The sequence below is a fragment of the Ranitomeya imitator genome, chromosome 1 (assembly GCF_032444005.1).
Source record: "Ranitomeya imitator isolate aRanImi1 chromosome 1, aRanImi1.pri, whole genome shotgun sequence".
Taxonomy (NCBI): Eukaryota; Metazoa; Chordata; class Amphibia; order Anura; family Dendrobatidae; genus Ranitomeya; species Ranitomeya imitator.
Window position 1 is genome coordinate 121653704 of NC_091282.1, and position 18231 is coordinate 121671934.

Genomic DNA, 18231 nt, shown 5'->3' on the forward strand with positions numbered 1-18231 from the left:
AATCCCCAGCCAACAGGAAGCCCTCCCCCTGGCAGTATATATTAGCTCACACATACACATAATAGACAGGTCATGTGATTGACAGCTGCCGTATTTCCTATATGGTGCAATTGTTGTAGTTTGTCTGCTTATTAATCAGATTTTTATTTTTGAAGGATAATACCAGACTTGTGTGTGTTTTAGGGCGAGTTTCGTTTGTCAAGTTGTGTGTGTTGAGTTGCGTGTGGCGACATGCATGTAGCGACTTTTGTGAGATGAGTTTTGTGTAGCAACATGCGTGTAGCAACTTTTTGTGTGTCGAGTTGCATGTGACAGGTTAGTGTAGCAAGTTCTGTGCAGCAAGTTTTGCGCATGGCGAGTTTTGCGCGTTGCGAGTATTATGTGTGGTGCCTTTTCAGTATGTGCAAGTTTTGTGTGAGGCAACTTTTGCATGTGTTGCAACTTTTGTGCATGTGGCAATTTTTCCGCGTGTGCAAGTTTTGCGTGTGGCGAGTTTTTCATGAGGAGAATTTTGCACTTGTGCCGAGTTTTGCAAGAGCCTAGTTTTTGCATGTGGCGAGTTCTGCGCGTGGCGAGTTTTGAGTGGCGACTTTTGTGTTTTGACTTTTATGTGGCGAGGTTGGTGTATTTGTGGTGAAATGTGTGCTGAGGGTAATATGTGTTCAAGCACGTGGTAGTGTGTGGCGCATTTTGTGTGTGTTCATATCCCCGTGTGTGGTGAGTATCCCATGTCGAGGCCCCACCTTAGCAACTGTACGGTATATACTCTTTGGCGCCATCGCTCTCATTCTTTAAGTCCCCCTTGTTCACATCTGGCAGCTGTCAATTTGCCTCCTACACTTTTCCTTTCATTTTTTCCCATTATGTAGATAGGGGCAAAATTGTTTGGTGAATTGGAAAGCGCGGGGTTAAAATTTCACCTCACAACATAGCCTATGAGGCTCTCGGGGTCCAGACGTGTGACTGTGCAAAATTTTGTTGCTGTAGCTGCGACGCCTCCAACACTTTTTCTTTCACTTTTTTCCCCATTATGTAGATAGGGGCAAAATTGTTTGGTGAATTGGAAAGCGCGGGGTTAATATTTCACCTCACAACATAGCCTATGACGCTCTCGGGGTCCAGACATGTGACTGTGCAAAATTTTGTTGCTGTAGCTGCGACGCTTCCAACACTTTTCCTTTCACTTTTTTCCCCATTATGTAGATAGGGGCAAAATTGTTTGGTGAATTGGAACGCGCGGGGTTAAAATTTCGCCTCACAATATAGCCTATGACGCTCTCGGGGTCCAGACATGTGACTTTGCAAAATTTTGTGGCTGTAGCTGCGACGGTGCAGATGCCAATCCCGGACATACACACACACACACACACATTCAGCTTTATATAGTAGATGTAATAAACTTTTCTCATGAATGTTAAAAAAAGAATAACATTAGGAATAAGAAGATATGTAGATAATACAACCGCTGGCAAAAATTATGTAATCACTGGCCTTGGAGGATGTTCATTCAGTTGTTTAATTTTGTAGAAAAAAAGCAGATCACTGACATGGCACAAAACTAAAGTCATTTCAAATGACAACTTTCTGGCTTTAAGAAACACTAGAAGAAATCAAGAACAAAAAATGTGGTAGTCAGCAATGGTTACTTTTTTTTAACCAAGCATAGGGTAAAAATTATGGAATCACTCAATTATGAGGGAAAAAATTATGAAATCACCCTGTAAATTTTCATACCCAAAAATAACACCTACATCAAATTAGATCAGTTCATTAGTCTGCGTCTAAAAAGGAGTGATCACACCTTGGAGAGCTGTTGCACTAAGTGGACTGACATGAATCATGGCTCCAACACGAGAGATGTCAATTGAAACAAAGGAGAGGAAATATCAACATAAGCTTGATCATTTATTGAAGATGTAATGACAGCCATCTCCCCAGTGCCTTTACCTGACATGCAGCCCCATATCATCAATGACTGTGGAAATTTGCATGTTCTCTTCAGGCAGTCATCTTTATAAATCTCATTGGAACGGCACCAAACAAAAGTTCCAGCATCATCACCTTGCCCAATTCAGATTCGCGATTCATCGCTGAATATGACTTTCATCCAGTCATCCACAGTCCACGATAGCTTTTCCTTAGCCCATTGTAACCTTGTTTTTTTCTGTTTAGGTGTTAATGAATGATGGTTTTCGTTTAGCTTTTCTGTATGTAAATCCCATTTCCTTGAGGCGGTATCTCACAGTTCGGTCACAGACGTTGACTCCAGTTTCCACCCATTCGTTCCTCATTTGTTTTGTTGTGCATTTCCTGTTTTGGAGACATATTGCTTTAAGTTTCCAGTTTTGACGCTTTGATGTCTTCCTTGGTCTACCAGTATGTTTGCCTTTAATAACCTTCCCATGTTGTTTGTATTTGGTCCAGATTTTAGACACAGCTGACTGAGAACAACCAACATCTTTTGCAACATTGCGTGATGATTTGCCCTCTTTTAAGAGTTTGATAATCCTCTCCTTTGTTTCAATTGACATCTCTCGTGTTGGAGCCATGATTCATGTCAGTCCACTTGGTGCAACAGCTCTCCAAGGTGTGATCACTCCGTTGTAGATGCAGACTAATGATCAGATCTAATTTGATGTAGGAGTTAATTTTGGGAATGAAAATTTACAGGGTGATTCCATAATTTTTTCCCTCATAATTGAGTAATTCCATAATTTTTACCCTATGATTGGTTAAAAAAAGTAACCATTGCTGACTACCACATTTTTTGTTCTTGTTTTCTTTTAGTGTTTCTTTAAGCCAGAAAGTTACCATTTGAAGTGACTTTCGTTTTGTGCCATGTCTGTGATCTGTTTTTTTCTACAAAATTAAACAACTGAATGAAGATCCTCCAAGGCCAGTGATTACATAATTTTGCCAGGGGTTGTATAAGGATAATTAGGACATGCATAAAAATGACGATACCAATGTGACACATCATAATTGGGGGTCCTGTTTCAGGTTTTTCAGTCAAAAAATATTGATTACCTCTCTTTGAGATAGCACATCAATATCAGATTAGTAGGGGTACGACACCCCACTGATGAGTTGTTACAAGCTTCGGAGGTGGCCGGATGTAAACACATGGAATAGAGCTGCATTGCACAGCTCTATTCATTGTGCAGTAGCCACTGCAATGTGCTGCAGAATACGAGGAGTTCTGCAGTACCCAGAACCGGCCAATACACATTGAATGGAGCTGTGCAGTAGAATAGGAGGTGTTCTGCAGTGTCCGAGACTGGCCATTACACATTGAATAGAGCTGTGCAGTAGAATAGGAGGTGTTCTGCAGTACCCAGGACCGGCTATTACACATTGAATGGAGCTGTGCAGTAGAATAGGTGTTCTGCAGTACCCATGACCGGCTGTTACACATTGAATGGAGCTGTGCAGTAGAATAGGAGGTGTCCTGCAGTACCCGGGACCGACCATTACACATTGAATGGAGCTATGTAGTAGAATAGGAGGTGTTCTGCAGTACCCAGGACCAGCCATTACACATTGAATGGAGCTATGTAGTAGAATAGGAGGTGTTCTGCAGTACCCGGGACCGGCCATTACACATTGAATGGAGCTATGTAGTAGAATAGGAGGTGTTCTGCAGTACCCGGGACCGGCCATTACACATTGAATGGGGTTGTGCAGTAGAATAGGAGGTGTTGTGCAGTACCCAGGACTGGCCGTTACACGTTGAATGGAGGTGTGCAGTAGAATAGGAGGTGTTCTGCAGTACCCGGGACCGTCCGTTACACGTTGAATGGAGCTGTACAGTAGAATAGGAGGTGTTCTGCAGTACCCGGAACCAGCCATTAAACATTGGAGCTATGCAGTAGAATAGGAGGTGTTCTGCAGTACTCGGGACCGGCCATTACACATTGAATGGAGCTGTGCAGTAGAATAGGAGGTGTTCTGCAGTACCCGGAACCAGCCATTAAACATTGGAGCTATGCAGTAGAATAAGAGGTGTTCTGCAGTACCCGGGACCGGCCATTACACATTGAATGGAGCTATGCAGTAGAATAGTTCCGCAGGAATATTAGCGCTTGATCACTGCAGGAGAGATTACGGTAGTGGGGTAGTTTTTGCTATTTTATAAAAGTAGTTGTTGTCTATTTAAAAAAAAAAATGTTAATTTGTTCTTAACTAATTTAGTTTCCCCTCTCTCCAAGCTGAAGCAATTTAAAAGTTATATCTTCTTGACAAATGTGACATTATATTCACACTCGATGTATTTTATTTGCAGGTCAGGTCTCTGGGAGAAAGAATTGTTTTATATGTGCTAAATCGAATAATATATCGAAAGAAAGAAATGGAGAGTAATGAGGTTCCCTTCTTGTGTCACAGCAGCTCAGACTATGCCAAGATTTTATGGAGGAATGGGGAAGCCATTGGATTCTATTCTGTGAAGCCTTCTGGTCAGTATCTTATTTTTCAGATGGAATACCAATATTATGTGTATTATTAGCATTTGCATCGTAATTTCATCTGTGGAATTCGGTACTGAAGTGATCTGTAGCACCGCACAACGAGTATGAGATCAGTCTAAACAATGACGGCAGTAGTCTATCAGGTAGGATTAAAGGCCATCTGGCCGACCCCTGCCTAAATCAAAGCCTTTTCTGCTGCTTATACTATTCGGCTCACAAATGAATGCAACGTTGGTTGTGGGCTAAAAGGCTGCATTTCTCAAAATAAAAAAAATGTGTACATCTACAGTACTGACCACAAGTTTGGACACACCTTCTCATTTAAAGATTTTACTGTATTTTCATGACTATGAAAATTGTACATTCACACTGAAGGCATCAAAACTATGAATTAACACATGTGGAATTATATACCGTAGTTAAAAAAAAAGTGTGAAACAACTGAAATTATGTCTTATATTCTAGGTTCTTCAAAGTAGCCACCTTTTGCTTTGATGACTGCTTTGCACACTCTTGGCATTTTCTTGATGAGCTTCAAGAGGTAGTCACCGGGAATGGTCTTCCAACAATCTTGAAGGAGTTCCCAGATATGCTTGGCACTTGTTGGCCCTTTTGCCTTCACTCTGCGGTCCAGCTCGATTGGGTCCAGGTCTGGTGACTGTGGAGGACAGGTCGTCTGGCGTAGCACCCCATCACTCTCCTTCTTGGTCAAATAGCCCTTAGACAGCCTGGAGGTGTGTTTGGGGTCATTGTCCTGTTGAAAAATATTTGATGGTCCAACTAAACACAAACCGGATGGAATAGCATGCCGCTGCAAGATGCTGTGGTAGCCATGCTGGTTCAGTATGCCTTCAATTTTGAATAAATTCCCAACAGTGTCACCAGCAAAGCACCCCCACACCATCACACCTCCTCCTCCATGTTCCACAGTGGGAACCAGGCATGTAGAGGTCCATCCGTTCACCTTTTCTGCGTCGCACAAAGACACGGTGGTTGGAACCAAAGATCTCAAATTTGGACTCATCAGACCAAAGCACAAATTTCCATTGGTCTAATGTTCATTCCTTGTGTTCTTTAGCCCAAACAAGTCTCTTCTGCTTGTTGCCTGTCCTTAGCAGTGGTTTCCTAGCAGCTATTTTACCAAGAAGGCCTGCTGCACAAAGTCTCCTCTTAACAGTTGTTGTAGAGATGTGTCTGCTAGAACTCTGTGTGGCATTGACCTGGTCTCTAATCTGAGCTGCTGTTAACTTGCGATTTCTGAGGCTGGTGACTCGGATAAACTTATCCTCAGAAGCAGAGGTGACTCTTGGTCTTCCTTTCCTGGGGCGGTCCTCGTGTGAGCCAGTTTCTTTGTAGTGCTTGATGCTTTTTGCCACTGCACTTGGGGACACTTTCAAAGTTTTCCCAATTTTTGGGACTGACTGACCTTCATTTCTTAAAGTAATGATGGCCACTCGTTTTTCTTTACTTAGCTGCTTTATTTCTTGCCATAATACAAATTCTAACAGTCTATTCAGTAGGACTATCAGCTGTGGATCCACCAGACTTCTGCACAACACAACTGATGGTCCCAACCCCATTTATAAGGCAAGAAATCTCACTTATTAAACCTCACAGGGCACACCTGTGAAGTGAAAACCATTCCCAGTGACTACCTCTTGAAGCTCATCAAGAGAATGCCAAGAGTGTGCGAAGCAGTCATCAAAACAAAAGTTTGCTACTTTGAAGAACCTAGAATATAAGACATAATTTCAGTTGTTTCACACTTTTTTGTTAAGTATATAATTCCAAATGTATTAATTCATAGTTTTGATGCCCTCAGTGTGAATGTACAATTTTCCTAATCATTTAGAAACAACAATACTAATGTTTTAACTCAGGAGGAGTTCAGAAATCAATATCTTGTGGAATAACCATGATTTTTAATCACAGCTTTCATGCGTCTTGGCATGCTTTCCACCAGTCTTTCACACTGCTTTTGGCTGACCTTATGCCACTCCTGGTACAAAAATGTAAGAAATTATTCTTTGTTTGATGGCTTGTGACTATCTATTTTCCTCTTCATTACATTCCAGAGGTTTTCAATGGGGTTCAGGTCTGGAGATTGGGATGGCCAGAACAGGGATTTGATGTGGTGGTCCTTCATCCACACCTTGATTGACCTGGCTGTGTGATATGGTGCATTGTCCTGCTGGAAAAACCAGTCCTCAGAGTTGGGGAACGTTGCCTGAGCAGAAGAAATCAACTGTTTTTCCAAGATAATCCTGTATGCGGCTTGATTCATACATCCTTCGCAAAGAACAACCTGCCCAATTCCAGCCTTGCAGAAGCATCCCCAGATCATCACCGATCCTCCACCAAATTTCACAGTGGGTGCAAGACAATGTGGTTTGTACGCCTCCCAGGTCTCCATCTAACCATTAGACGACCAGGTGTTGATCTGGGCAGGTTAATCTTTGCGAAGGACGTATGAATCAAGCCACATACAAGGTTATCCTGGAAAAACAGTTGATTCCTTCTGCTCAGGCAATGTTCCCCAACTCTGAGGACTTGTTTTTCCAGCGCAGGACAATGCGCCATGCCACACAGCTAGGTCAATCAAGGTATGGAAGAAGGATCACCACATTAAATTCCTGTCATGGTCTGACCCCCATTGAAAACCTCTTGAATGTAATCAAGAGGAAGATGGATAGTCGCAAGCCATCAAACAAAGAACTGCTTAAATTTGTGTACCAAGAGTGGCATAAGGTCACCCAAAAGCAGTGTGAAAGACTGGTGGAAAGCATGCCAAGACGCATGAAAGCTGTGATTAAAAATCATGGTTATTCCACAAAATATTGATTTCTGAACTCCTGAGTTAAAACATTAGTATTGTTATTTCTAAATGAATATGAACTTGTTTTTGTTTTTTTGTGCATTATTTGAGGTCTGCAAGCACTGCATTTTTTTGTTATTTTGACCATTTCTCATTTTCAGAAAATAAATACTAAATTTATTGCTTGGAACTTCGGAGACATGTTGTCAGTAGTTTATAGAATAAAAGAACACTTTACATTTTATTCAAAAATATACCTGTAAAGAGAAAAATCAGACAAACTGAAAATTTTGCAGTGGTCTCTTAATTTTTGCCAGAGCTGTATATGTATATGTGTAATAGATATGCTACTTTTTGATAATTGCGTCCTTTGAACTTGGTCTTCAAACATTGCATACATGGACTTTGCTGGGTGGGCCTCTTCCCATCTCCTGTTGTACTTCTGATAATGAGTCTGTATTGCAGTGAAGACACACAGAGCTGTTTTTTTCTATTTTGCAATAGTATAAGCTGCTTTTTAGCATAAAAATGTGCTTCACTAAAAGTGGGTTATAAATGATGGTGTCTTCCAATAGATGCAAGAATCCTATACAAATTCCCTTTAATTTTCTGTATTTTTGTGATTAATTTCTCAGGAAGTATGTGCACAGCATATCTGACACAAAACTACACCCTCCCGGTCCTGGACACCATGTTTGTTAGGAAGAGATATCGTAGTAAAGATTTTTCACTACAAATGCTTGAAGATTTTGTAGACTGTTTTACAGAAGACTCTCTCGGACTGAGGTATCCTCTGTCATCTGTAATGTACGCAGGTAACGTGCTGCTAATAACTATAACATGTGCACTTCAAAGACATCACATTCTCTTTCTGGAAATTACTTTTCTAGTTTGCCTGTTTTAGGTATTCTGTAATTTATGAGCCTTTAAACTTGTGATTATCCATTTTGGTGCTAATTTAAGGGTTGCCAGAAAAATAGCAGAAAGCACAAGTCAGGGCTAACTGAGCTGCTGCTGGTGATTTACATTATATTGATACCTTTCCTGCTGTTAAACTTGCTGAGCAGAGGCATAGCTAGACTTTGAAAACAACTCAGTCCTTAAAGAGGTCCTATCATCAATCTGTGGCTGTCATTTTTAATTAGGAAAACAGTGGGCAGCCACAGATTGGTGATTCTAGCAGTTAACTATAAAAAAAGATCTGTCACATGCTGAAAAAAAGTTGTGTTAAGTACCTTGTAAAAATCTCTGAGCTCCCCTGTTTCTGCCATTTTTTTTCTGTTTGGGGTTCATTGCTGTGATGCTGAGTTACTTCTCACGGACATGTCGTGAGTCAGGATAGTCAAAGAGTCCAAGGTCAAAAGCCAGGAAGCTCTGTCATAAACAGAGGGAAGAGACAAAGGCGTAGTCAGAATAACAGTCTGAGGTCAAAATACCATAAATATAGTGGATCAGAACAAAGAGGTAAAACAGATGGATTGTCAGAACAAGGTCCAAGGTCAGGCAACTAAAGATCTACAAGCAAAACACTAGGCACAGAGAAAGCCAAACACACTGGGACTAAGTAGCCGAGCAATCACCTGGGACAAGGAACCCCTGGAGACAGGCAGCACCTTCCAGTCTCAGATTGGATGGCCGAGCTGTCAATCAAAACATTGACAGCTCAGCACACCCCTGCACCAGAATGGACACTGAGCTGTCAAAGTACTGACAGTTTCAGCAAGCCCCTGTACCAAATTGGAGGGCTGAACTGTCAGCCAGCGTCAGTAACTGTATCCCAAGCACACTTAGGGGTGGAATTGTGACAATTGCTCTATTGTAGAAATATTCACATTTGTTGGTCTCGGAGTTTAGTATGTGAAATCTCTGCTTTTAGGACAACTGGGCATTTCTTCACAGTCTTCTCTGGGGGCGTGTGCTTTCATGACTCCCAAACCCCGCCAGTCACAGCTTAGCCATCTCAGAGTCTTTTTTTGGGGCATGCTCTTTTACCCTCCTTCCTAGGAGCTGCCAATCACTGCTCGGCAGTGTCTGAGACTTCTGAATCAGTTGCCGAGCTGTGATTGGCAGCGTCTGGTAAGGCAGGTTGAAATTGACAACCTCAGAGAATATGCTTAAGGCCGGTTTCTCACTTGCGTTCCCCTGATGTGCGGCGGGCTGCGGACTTCCTCCGTGAAGCCCCGTCCCCGGCCGCACCTCCGCTGTTATCTCCGCCTACATCTGCATGCGGCCCGCATGCGACCTGCGTACCTATATTTAACATTAGGTACGCAGGTCGTGCGGCTGTATGCGGATGGTGCCGCATGTGTCGTTTTGATGATGCGGCAAAAAAAAAAATGCTACATGGCTGCGTCTCCGCTGGTCGCCGCATCGTCAAAACGACGCATGCGGCACCATCCGCATACAGCCGCACGACCTGCGTACCTGATGTTAAATATAGGTACGCAGGTCGCATGCGGGGAGGTGCGGCCGAGGGTGGGGCTTCACGGAGGAAGTCCGCAGCCCACCGCACATCAGGGGAACGCAAGTGAGAAACCGGCCTAAGAAATGCTCAGTTGCACTACAAACAGAGATTTTGCATACTGTGCTCAAGGAGAAAAAAAGTATCCCTGCAGTGGACGATGCAGCTCAAAACAGAAAAGATTGGCAGTATCAGGGGGATCAGTAATTTTGAATTTTTTTTTTAATTGTTGCAATATTTTGAGCAAGTGACAGGTTCTCTTTTTAAAAAAATATGCTAAGAAAAGTCCTAGAAAGTGTCACTAATGCTTTCCTAAAGGACCTGACTTTCTGAAAAATTTCAAGTCTGAACTTCCGGGATGATGAATCCTGACATGTACAGTCATGGCCTAAAGTTTTGAGGCTGACACAAATTTTGGTTTTCACAATGTTTTTTAGATCTGTTACATCTTTTAAGTCTACATTCACACATACTGTGGGGAAAATAGCTATTTCATACACTGTCAATTTTGCAAGCTTTCCCACCTACAAAGAAGGGAGAGGTCTGTAATTTTTATCGTAGGTACACTTCAACTGTGGGAGACAGAATATAAAAATAAAAAACAGAATATCACATTGTATTATTTTTATAATTGGTTTGCATTTTATTGCATGAAATAAGTAATTGATACAATAGAAAAACAGAACTTAACCCCTTACCGACATTGGGCGTAATAGTACGCCGATGTCGGATACCCTCTCTTTAATGTGGGCTCCGGCGGTGAGCCCACATCTTTCCGGGAACGTGTCAGCTGTTTTGAACTGCTGACATGTGCCCGCAATATCCGTGGGTGGAATCGAGATCCACCCATGGCTATTAAAGGGAACCTGTCACCCCGTTTTTTCAGATTGAGATAAAAATACTGTTAAATAGGGCCTGCGCTGTGCATTACAATAGTGCATGTAGTGTAGTTTGCATCTTGGCTTCAGGAAAATGGCCGCCGTGATCTCCATCTGCGCACGCGCGGCATCCCGCGGCCATTTTCCTGAAGCCCCGTGCAGCAGAGCACTCAATCTGCGCACGCGCGGCCCCTGGAAGATGGCCGCCCCCACCGATGACAGGGGTAATAGCGCAGATCGCGCGCTGTTTCTTCACGTGCGCGCAGTGGATTCGTCACTTGGACATGCGCACACCACTACGCCACCAACGGAAAGCTGGGGAAGAAAAGAGCGATGTCAACACGCCCACCTGACCTGACCAGCCTGATTGACAGGCGAAAACGGCAACTTTGGTAATGTATTTCGCAGCATAGGTGGGGAATCAGGGTTCACTACATACACTATTGTAACGCACAGCGCAGGCCCTATTTAACAGTATTTTTATCTCAATCTGAAAAAACGGGGTGACAGGTTCCCTTTAACTAGTTAAATCCTGTCAAACTCTGACAGCGGCATTTAAATGGCACTTCCGGCAATCGCACTGAAAATACGCACACCGGTGATCTGCATCACGTGATCATGGGTCACCGGTGTGTCGGCATGACAACCCGAGGCCTCCTGGAGACCTCTATGGTTGTCAGTGCCGGATTGCTGTGAGTGCCACCTAGTGGTCAGTGCACATAGCAAGTCAGCAATTCTACTACATAGAGGCGATCTTACCATCTCCTCTATGTAGCAGAGCCGATCAAGTTGTGCCAGCTTCTAGTCTCCTATGGACAGGTAAGTATAATTATAATGTTTATTATTAATTTTCTGCTTTTTTTTTACAGCTCCCCATCCCACATATGTAAAGTCCGAGTTCGGGGTTCGGACGCAAGTATGTGTCATCTCCGGCCCCGAACTCGAACTTTACAATAAACTCGGGTGAACCCGCCGATCCCGAACATTGGGGGGTTTGCGCATCTCTAGTCACGACTGCAGAGTAATAATTCACAATAGCTAAACACACAGATATATATACATTGGCATGTAAAAGTTTGTGCACCCCTGGCAAAAATTACTGTTATTGTGAACAGTGCACCTTCCTACATCTCCTCCCTCATCTCTACCACCACCCTACCCGTTTTCTTTGTTCTGCCATCTAGGACTAACAGCTTCCATAATCAAAGCCTTGTACTCCGTCTACAGTTTTTTCCCTGTATAAACAAGCTGAATTACTCAGTCAGGTTATTCCAACAAATATCCTGGCCCGGGCCCTGTGAGACTACGTTCCCACAATGAGCTTTTGTTGAGTTTTTGATGCTGCAGAATTTCTGCACCATTTCTTCACCTATTACTGTATTAAATTAGTTTAACTTACTGTTTTTCCTTACGTTTTCGTGTGCGTTTTTGACACTGCAATTTTTGTCTCTTTTTGGTATGTCATTCTTTAAATAAAGCTGTTTTGTTTTTGATACTTTTTGGTATTTGGTTTTGACAAAAATTTATTGACATGACTGTTGGCTATGGGATGTAATGGACTTTTAACTCCTCTAAAAGCAATAATAACTCCAGTAAACCTCAAATCTAGTAAGTGTCATGCTAGTCATTTCTCACGGCCAAGCCGTGAGTCAGAATGATCAAGGAGTCCAAGGCCAGAAGCCAAGAGGGTATGTTATAGACAGAAGGAAGAGACAAAAGAGGGTAACGTTCCGAGTTCAGAATACCAGGAGGATAACGGATCAGAGCAGAAGGGGTTAAACAGTTGGCTAGTCAGAATGAAGTTTAAGGTCAGACAGCAAAAGATCAAGCATACACAACTCAAGGCACAGGAGCACAAACCTCACAAGCTGATTGTACGTCTGGTAGTGGTCTGGGAGAAGCAGCTCAGTTAAGTAGCATGGCAATCACCTGGAATAATAAACACTTGGAGACAGCCGACGCATCACAGTCTCAGATTGGATAGTCGAGCTGTCAATCAACACACTGACAGCTCAGCACAACCCTGGACCAGACTGGATGGCCAAGCTGTCAATCTAAGTACTGATAACTTCAGCACACCCCTGTACAAGATTGGACGACCGAGCTGTCAGTAACTGCATCCCAGACACACTGAAGGGTGGAACTGTAACATTACATAGAAAAAACACACAAGTTTTTATGTAAAAATGGCTACAGCTTTATTTAAATCACAGGACTAAAACAACCATAGTAGGAGTCAGGTGAAGTGCTAGACCATAGGGATTACTGGATACTGTGATATACCAGCTGTCCAACATACCGCACCAGGCCGGACAGCCATAAAGACTTTCTATACCACATCCTTCAGTATGGCCCCCCATAGACAAGCTTGTTCACCACCATGAGATCATCCTTTATTTAGATCAAATTAGTCCACCGTAACTTGCCTCCAACTTCCACCTGACTCCTAAATCGTAGCTGTGACACTTGATATAAAAGACAGATTCAAATCCATATTTGACACGCTTTCCCTTCTTGACTCCCTGTGTACACCACAACAAGGGGCTTACACATCGCCAACCTCCGACTCATGAAGAGTCATCCTACAGTACTCAGGAGATGAAGAACCCATGCGGAGGAAACCTCTAAGGAACCATGACTAAAGGATTGCCCTTCCCTTGGGCTTAAAGGTTTTATCTAATTTCATCTGTTTATATAGAGATATAGAATCGGACATGGAAGAAGATATACCACAGGAAATACAACAAATACAATAATATATGCAAAAACATACAACTAAAGCTGAAATAAACAATTGTAGAAATACTTGTAATGTGACGGGTGGGAGGGAAAATATTTTCTTTAGGTCTTCAGGTACAAGAGAGAAAGATCATGTTGATAAGACAAGAATTCCATTCCCTGATAAACTACCCTCCTCCCAGTAAGTACCAATCAAACCCCTAGTGCTCCTTCTTACAATGCAGGACCCCCCTTGCTAAAACCTACACAGCTATGCAAAACAACACTGCAGGCGTCCGTCCGTGATGGGTCTGCGCCTCCCTCTTCAGGCATGTTCCCTCCTCCATTTTGGAAACGTACTTAAAACGAACGTGCATTTTTTACCTGTTGATTTTTTTGCACCTAATGCAAGTTTATGGGGAAATTCTGCAGAGAAAACTCTGCATATTTGCAAGAAAAATTGACATGCTGCGTATCTGAAACACGCACCGCAAGTCAGTTTACACTGAATAAAAAAGAAGCACAGTGGGCATGAGATCTCTAGAAATCCACTTTGCTGGGACTGTAAGACGCTGCGTTTTTGACCTAGGAAAAATACGCAGCATGAAAAAGGCACCAAAAGCTCAATGTGGGAAAGTAACCTAATAGTATTTTTTTTATCACAGCCTGTTAAAAATTATGTATATTTTTGGGTTTTATTAAAAAGCTCCAATAGCATGGGTGTGTATTTTTTCTCATATGTGTATTGCCTCTTTTATTATTCCCCTTTTTTTAGCCTGCAAACAGTATATAGACAAGTACCCTGGAGACCAAGAGCTGCTTTGGGAGGTTGAAGGAGTTGGTCATTGGTTCCAGAGAACTCTTATCACAAGTATTATAAGGAAGGAATCCCAGAGATTATTGGGTAAGATACACCTGTCATACAAGAGAATATCTGCTTACATTAGTGATGTAACATGATTCCATTTTCTATGCACATTAAAGGAAAACAAAGTGAAATAATTATTAGTTGTAAAAATGTTATAGCGTATCATTTCTGGTGATTATATAATGAGAAATCTCTCTATCTGTGACTTATGTCCTGCACTTTCCTCCAGATTTCCCTTTATAGATTTAATCTCTAATTTTCCATTGTCTCTGAGCTAGTGGGCAGAGTCTAGCTACCATAATGTCTCCCATAGCACGGGGACAATAGTGAGCCCTGTGTAGAAAATTGGTAGCTGCCAAGAAGAGTGTAGCACTGATTATTGATCATCAATATCAAAGTACTGGACAACCCCTTTAATTATCATTCTCTTAACTCCTTCACGGCAGGGTCCGTTTCTATTTTTGCTCTTTTGTTTTTTCCTCAGCATCTTACCAGAGTGATAACTCTTTTATTTTTCTTTGCACAAAGACACTCGAGGGCTTGTTTTTTGCAGGACAAATTGTATTTTTGAACGACACCTCTCATTTTACCAAATAGTGTATTGGGAAACGGGAAAAATTCCAAGTGGGGAGAAATTGTGAAAAAAACATAATATTGACAACGCTTTTTGAGAATTGTTTTCACGGTGTACATTTTACATACAGTTCATGATGGGCCCAATAAGATGCTCCATATTAAAATATGCCCCATATAATGCTGCACAAATGCTAATTATGACCCCATAAGATGCTCCATACAGACATTTGCCACATATAATGCTGCACAAATGTTGATTATGACCCCATAAGATGCTCCATAGAGATATTTGCCCCATATAATGCTGCACAAATGCTGATTATGGCCCCATAAGATGCTCCATAGAGATATTTGCCCCATATAATGCTGCACAAATGCTAATTATGGCCCCATAAGATGCTCCATAGAGATATTTGCCCCATATAATGCTGCACAAATGCTGATTATGGTCTCATAACATGCTCCATAGAAATATTTGCCCCATATAACGCTGCACGTGGCCCCATAAGATGCTCCATAGAGATATTTGCCCCCATATAATGCTGCACATGGCCCCATAAGATGCTCCATAGAAATATTTGCCCCATATAACACTGCACATGGCCCCATAAGATGCTCCATAGAGATATTTGCACCATATGCTGTTGCTGCGATGAAAAATTTTTTTTAAAAATCACATACTCACTTCTCGTCGCGCAGGCCCCCGACACTTGCTATATTCACCTGTCCACCGCATCACTGCATATAGCAGAAATCATGGTCTTCTTTGGAGCTCGGCCACAGGCAGGGTTTCAGAGGAGCTCCGTAATGACAAGCACGAAGGTCTTCAACAGACCCCTTGCTTTCATAGCAACCCATCAGTGACCCGCGGTCATATCACGAACACGTCAGTGGGCACATGGAATGACGCGCCTTCGTGCCGGTGCATGTTAAGGGCTGCTGTCAGAGTTTGACAGTAACATTTAACAGGCTACCTATCTCGGACGGAGCTCCCCTCCATCACCTCTTTCAAGTGATGTCGGCGTCAGGTATCTCGAAGCTTGTCTGCCATTTATATGGCACGTCATTGATGGGCTGCTTTTCTTCATTCTCACTTTCTTTGGATGATGTTTGGATGCCTAAAGGAAGAGTGAGGACTGCAGCCCATCAGTGACTGCTGATTGGCTGCAGGGCTTACGTGGCCAAACAATGTTATACGAGCCTTAGGAGACCCGTCATCGACATCGCTGGAACTGCTCCAATGCACGACATGAGTGTTGATTGTTTTATTTAAAGGGAACCTGTCAGCAGTTTTGGCTGATATAAGATACGGCCACCACCTTTCAGGGCTTATCTACAGCATTCTATAATGCTGTAGATAAGCCCCGGTCCAACCTAAAAGATAAGAAAAATAAGTTTTATTATACTCACCCCGGGGGCAGTCTGGTCTGATGGGTGTTGCAGGTCCGGGTCCGGCGCCTCCCATCTTCTTGTGACGCCGCCCTCCTGTTGCTTCATCGCCCCCTGGCATTGCGCTCCTGCGCAGGCGTACTTCTCTTCCCTGTTGAGAGCAGACCAAAGTGCTGCAGTGCTCAGGCGCTGGGAAAGGTCAGAGACTCAGCGCGTGCTCACTGCAGTACTTTACTCTGCCTTCAACAGGGCAGATAAGTACACCTGCGCCGGAGCGCAATGTCGATGAGCGATGAAGCAACAGGAGGGCGGCATTACAAGAAGATGGGAGGCACCGGACCTGGACCTGCGACACCCATCGGAATGGACCGTCACCTCGGGTGAGTATAATAAAACTTATTTTACTTATCTTTTAGGTCGGACCAGGAGCTTATCTACAGCATTATAGAATGCTGTAGATAAGCCCTGAAAGGCAGTGGCCGTATCGTATATCGGCCAAAACTGCTGACAGGTTCACTTTAAGAAGGGTTTGTCTGAGTATTGGACAACCTCTTTAATATCTTATTTTTATACAGAAGGCAGGAATTCTGTGCCCCATCCTTCGTGTGAAAAAGTGTTTGCCCCTTTCCTGATTTCCTATTCTTTTGCATGTTTGTCACACTTAAATGTTTCAGATCACCAAACAAATTTAAATAATAGAGAAAAAAAACACAAGTAAACACAAAATGCAGTTTTTATATGAAGCTCTTTATAATTAAGGGAAAAATAAATTCAAACCTACAGGGCCCAGTGTGAAAAAGTAAGTTCTCCCCGCTTCCATTCCTTAAAACATAAATTAACTGTGGTTTATCACGTCTTTGGGAAGCTGAGTTCAAATTCCCAAGCCACACCCAGGCCTTATTACTGTCACACCTGTTCTCAATAAAGAAATCACTTAAATAGGACCTGCCTGACAAAGTGAATTAGACCAAAAGATCATCAAAAGCTAGATATAATGCCATATTCCAAATAAATTTTGGAACAAAATGAGAAACAACGTAATTGAAATCTATCAGTCTGGAAAAGGTTATAAAGCTATTTCTAAAGCTTTGGGACAGCAGCGAACCACTGTGAGAGCCATTATCCACAAATGGCAAAACCATGGTATTGTGGTGAACCTTCCCAGGAGTTGCCAGCCGATCTAAATTACCCCAAGAGCACAGTGACAATATCATGCTGTGACGGTCTTCAGTAAGAGAGAGGGCCTCAACCTGTCCCTCAAACTGAGACCCTAACTATCCCTATCCTGTGGGTAGTCTTCAAGGTAGAGGGGCACAGGTGTCCGACATTGCTATGCTTGTGTTAAACCCTAGTCTGTGGTCTCTCCCACCCCATGAGGCATGGGACTGAAATGAAAGGTAAACAAAACACAAAGACAAAACAGGGATAGCAGAAAACATCTATCATACAAAAGCACAAACCAACAATATTGAGGAGGATAGGGACAGGGAGGAATAAACTAAATGGGAATAGGGACCAGGAGATAAACACACATGTGCTACAGCAAACTACAGATCACTACTCCAACCATTTAGCTTTAGCACTCAGGACAGGAAGACGCCCATAGCCAGTATATATAAAGGGCGTAAATGATATGTAGTTGCAGCTGAGAACAGCCAGGCGGTATGGTATTAGCCAGCATGGAAAGAGTCCTTACACCTCTCAGCACCAAAGGAAAGGAAATCCATTTAAAATGGGACATGAATCTAAAGGAGACCTGCGATTCATTACTCGACGTGACCGTCTAACTCCAGGTCTTCCAGGAGGACATGACAGCCTCGTGACAGATGACTAATCCAAGAGGTCACAAAAGACACCACAACAGCATCCAAAGAACTGTAGGACTAACGTGACTCAGTTAAGGTCAGTGTTCATGACTCCAATATAAGAAAGAGACTGGGCAAAATGGCCTGCATGGCAGAGTTCCAAGACGAAAACCACTGATGAGTAATAAGAACATAAAGGCTCATCTCACTGTTGCCATAAAATATATTGATGATCTCCAAGATTTTTGGGATAAT

The 18231-nt window shown here is 42.7% G+C and overlaps 1 protein-coding gene across 8 annotated transcripts in view; it reads left to right on the top strand.

The window, feature by feature from the left end:
- FAM169A (family with sequence similarity 169 member A) overlaps nt 1-18231 on the top strand; it is a 189777-nt gene that overhangs the window by 85359 nt on the left and 86187 nt on the right. For all 8 annotated transcript variants that reach the window (XM_069750319.1, XM_069750351.1, XM_069750337.1 and 5 more), the window contains exons 5-7: nt 4283-4454; nt 7917-8096; nt 14114-14242. In XM_069750319.1, coding sequence (XP_069606420.1) covers nt 4283-4454; nt 7917-8096; nt 14114-14242 — 481 coding nt within the window. The remainder of the gene's footprint in view (nt 1-4282; nt 4455-7916; nt 8097-14113; nt 14243-18231) is intronic.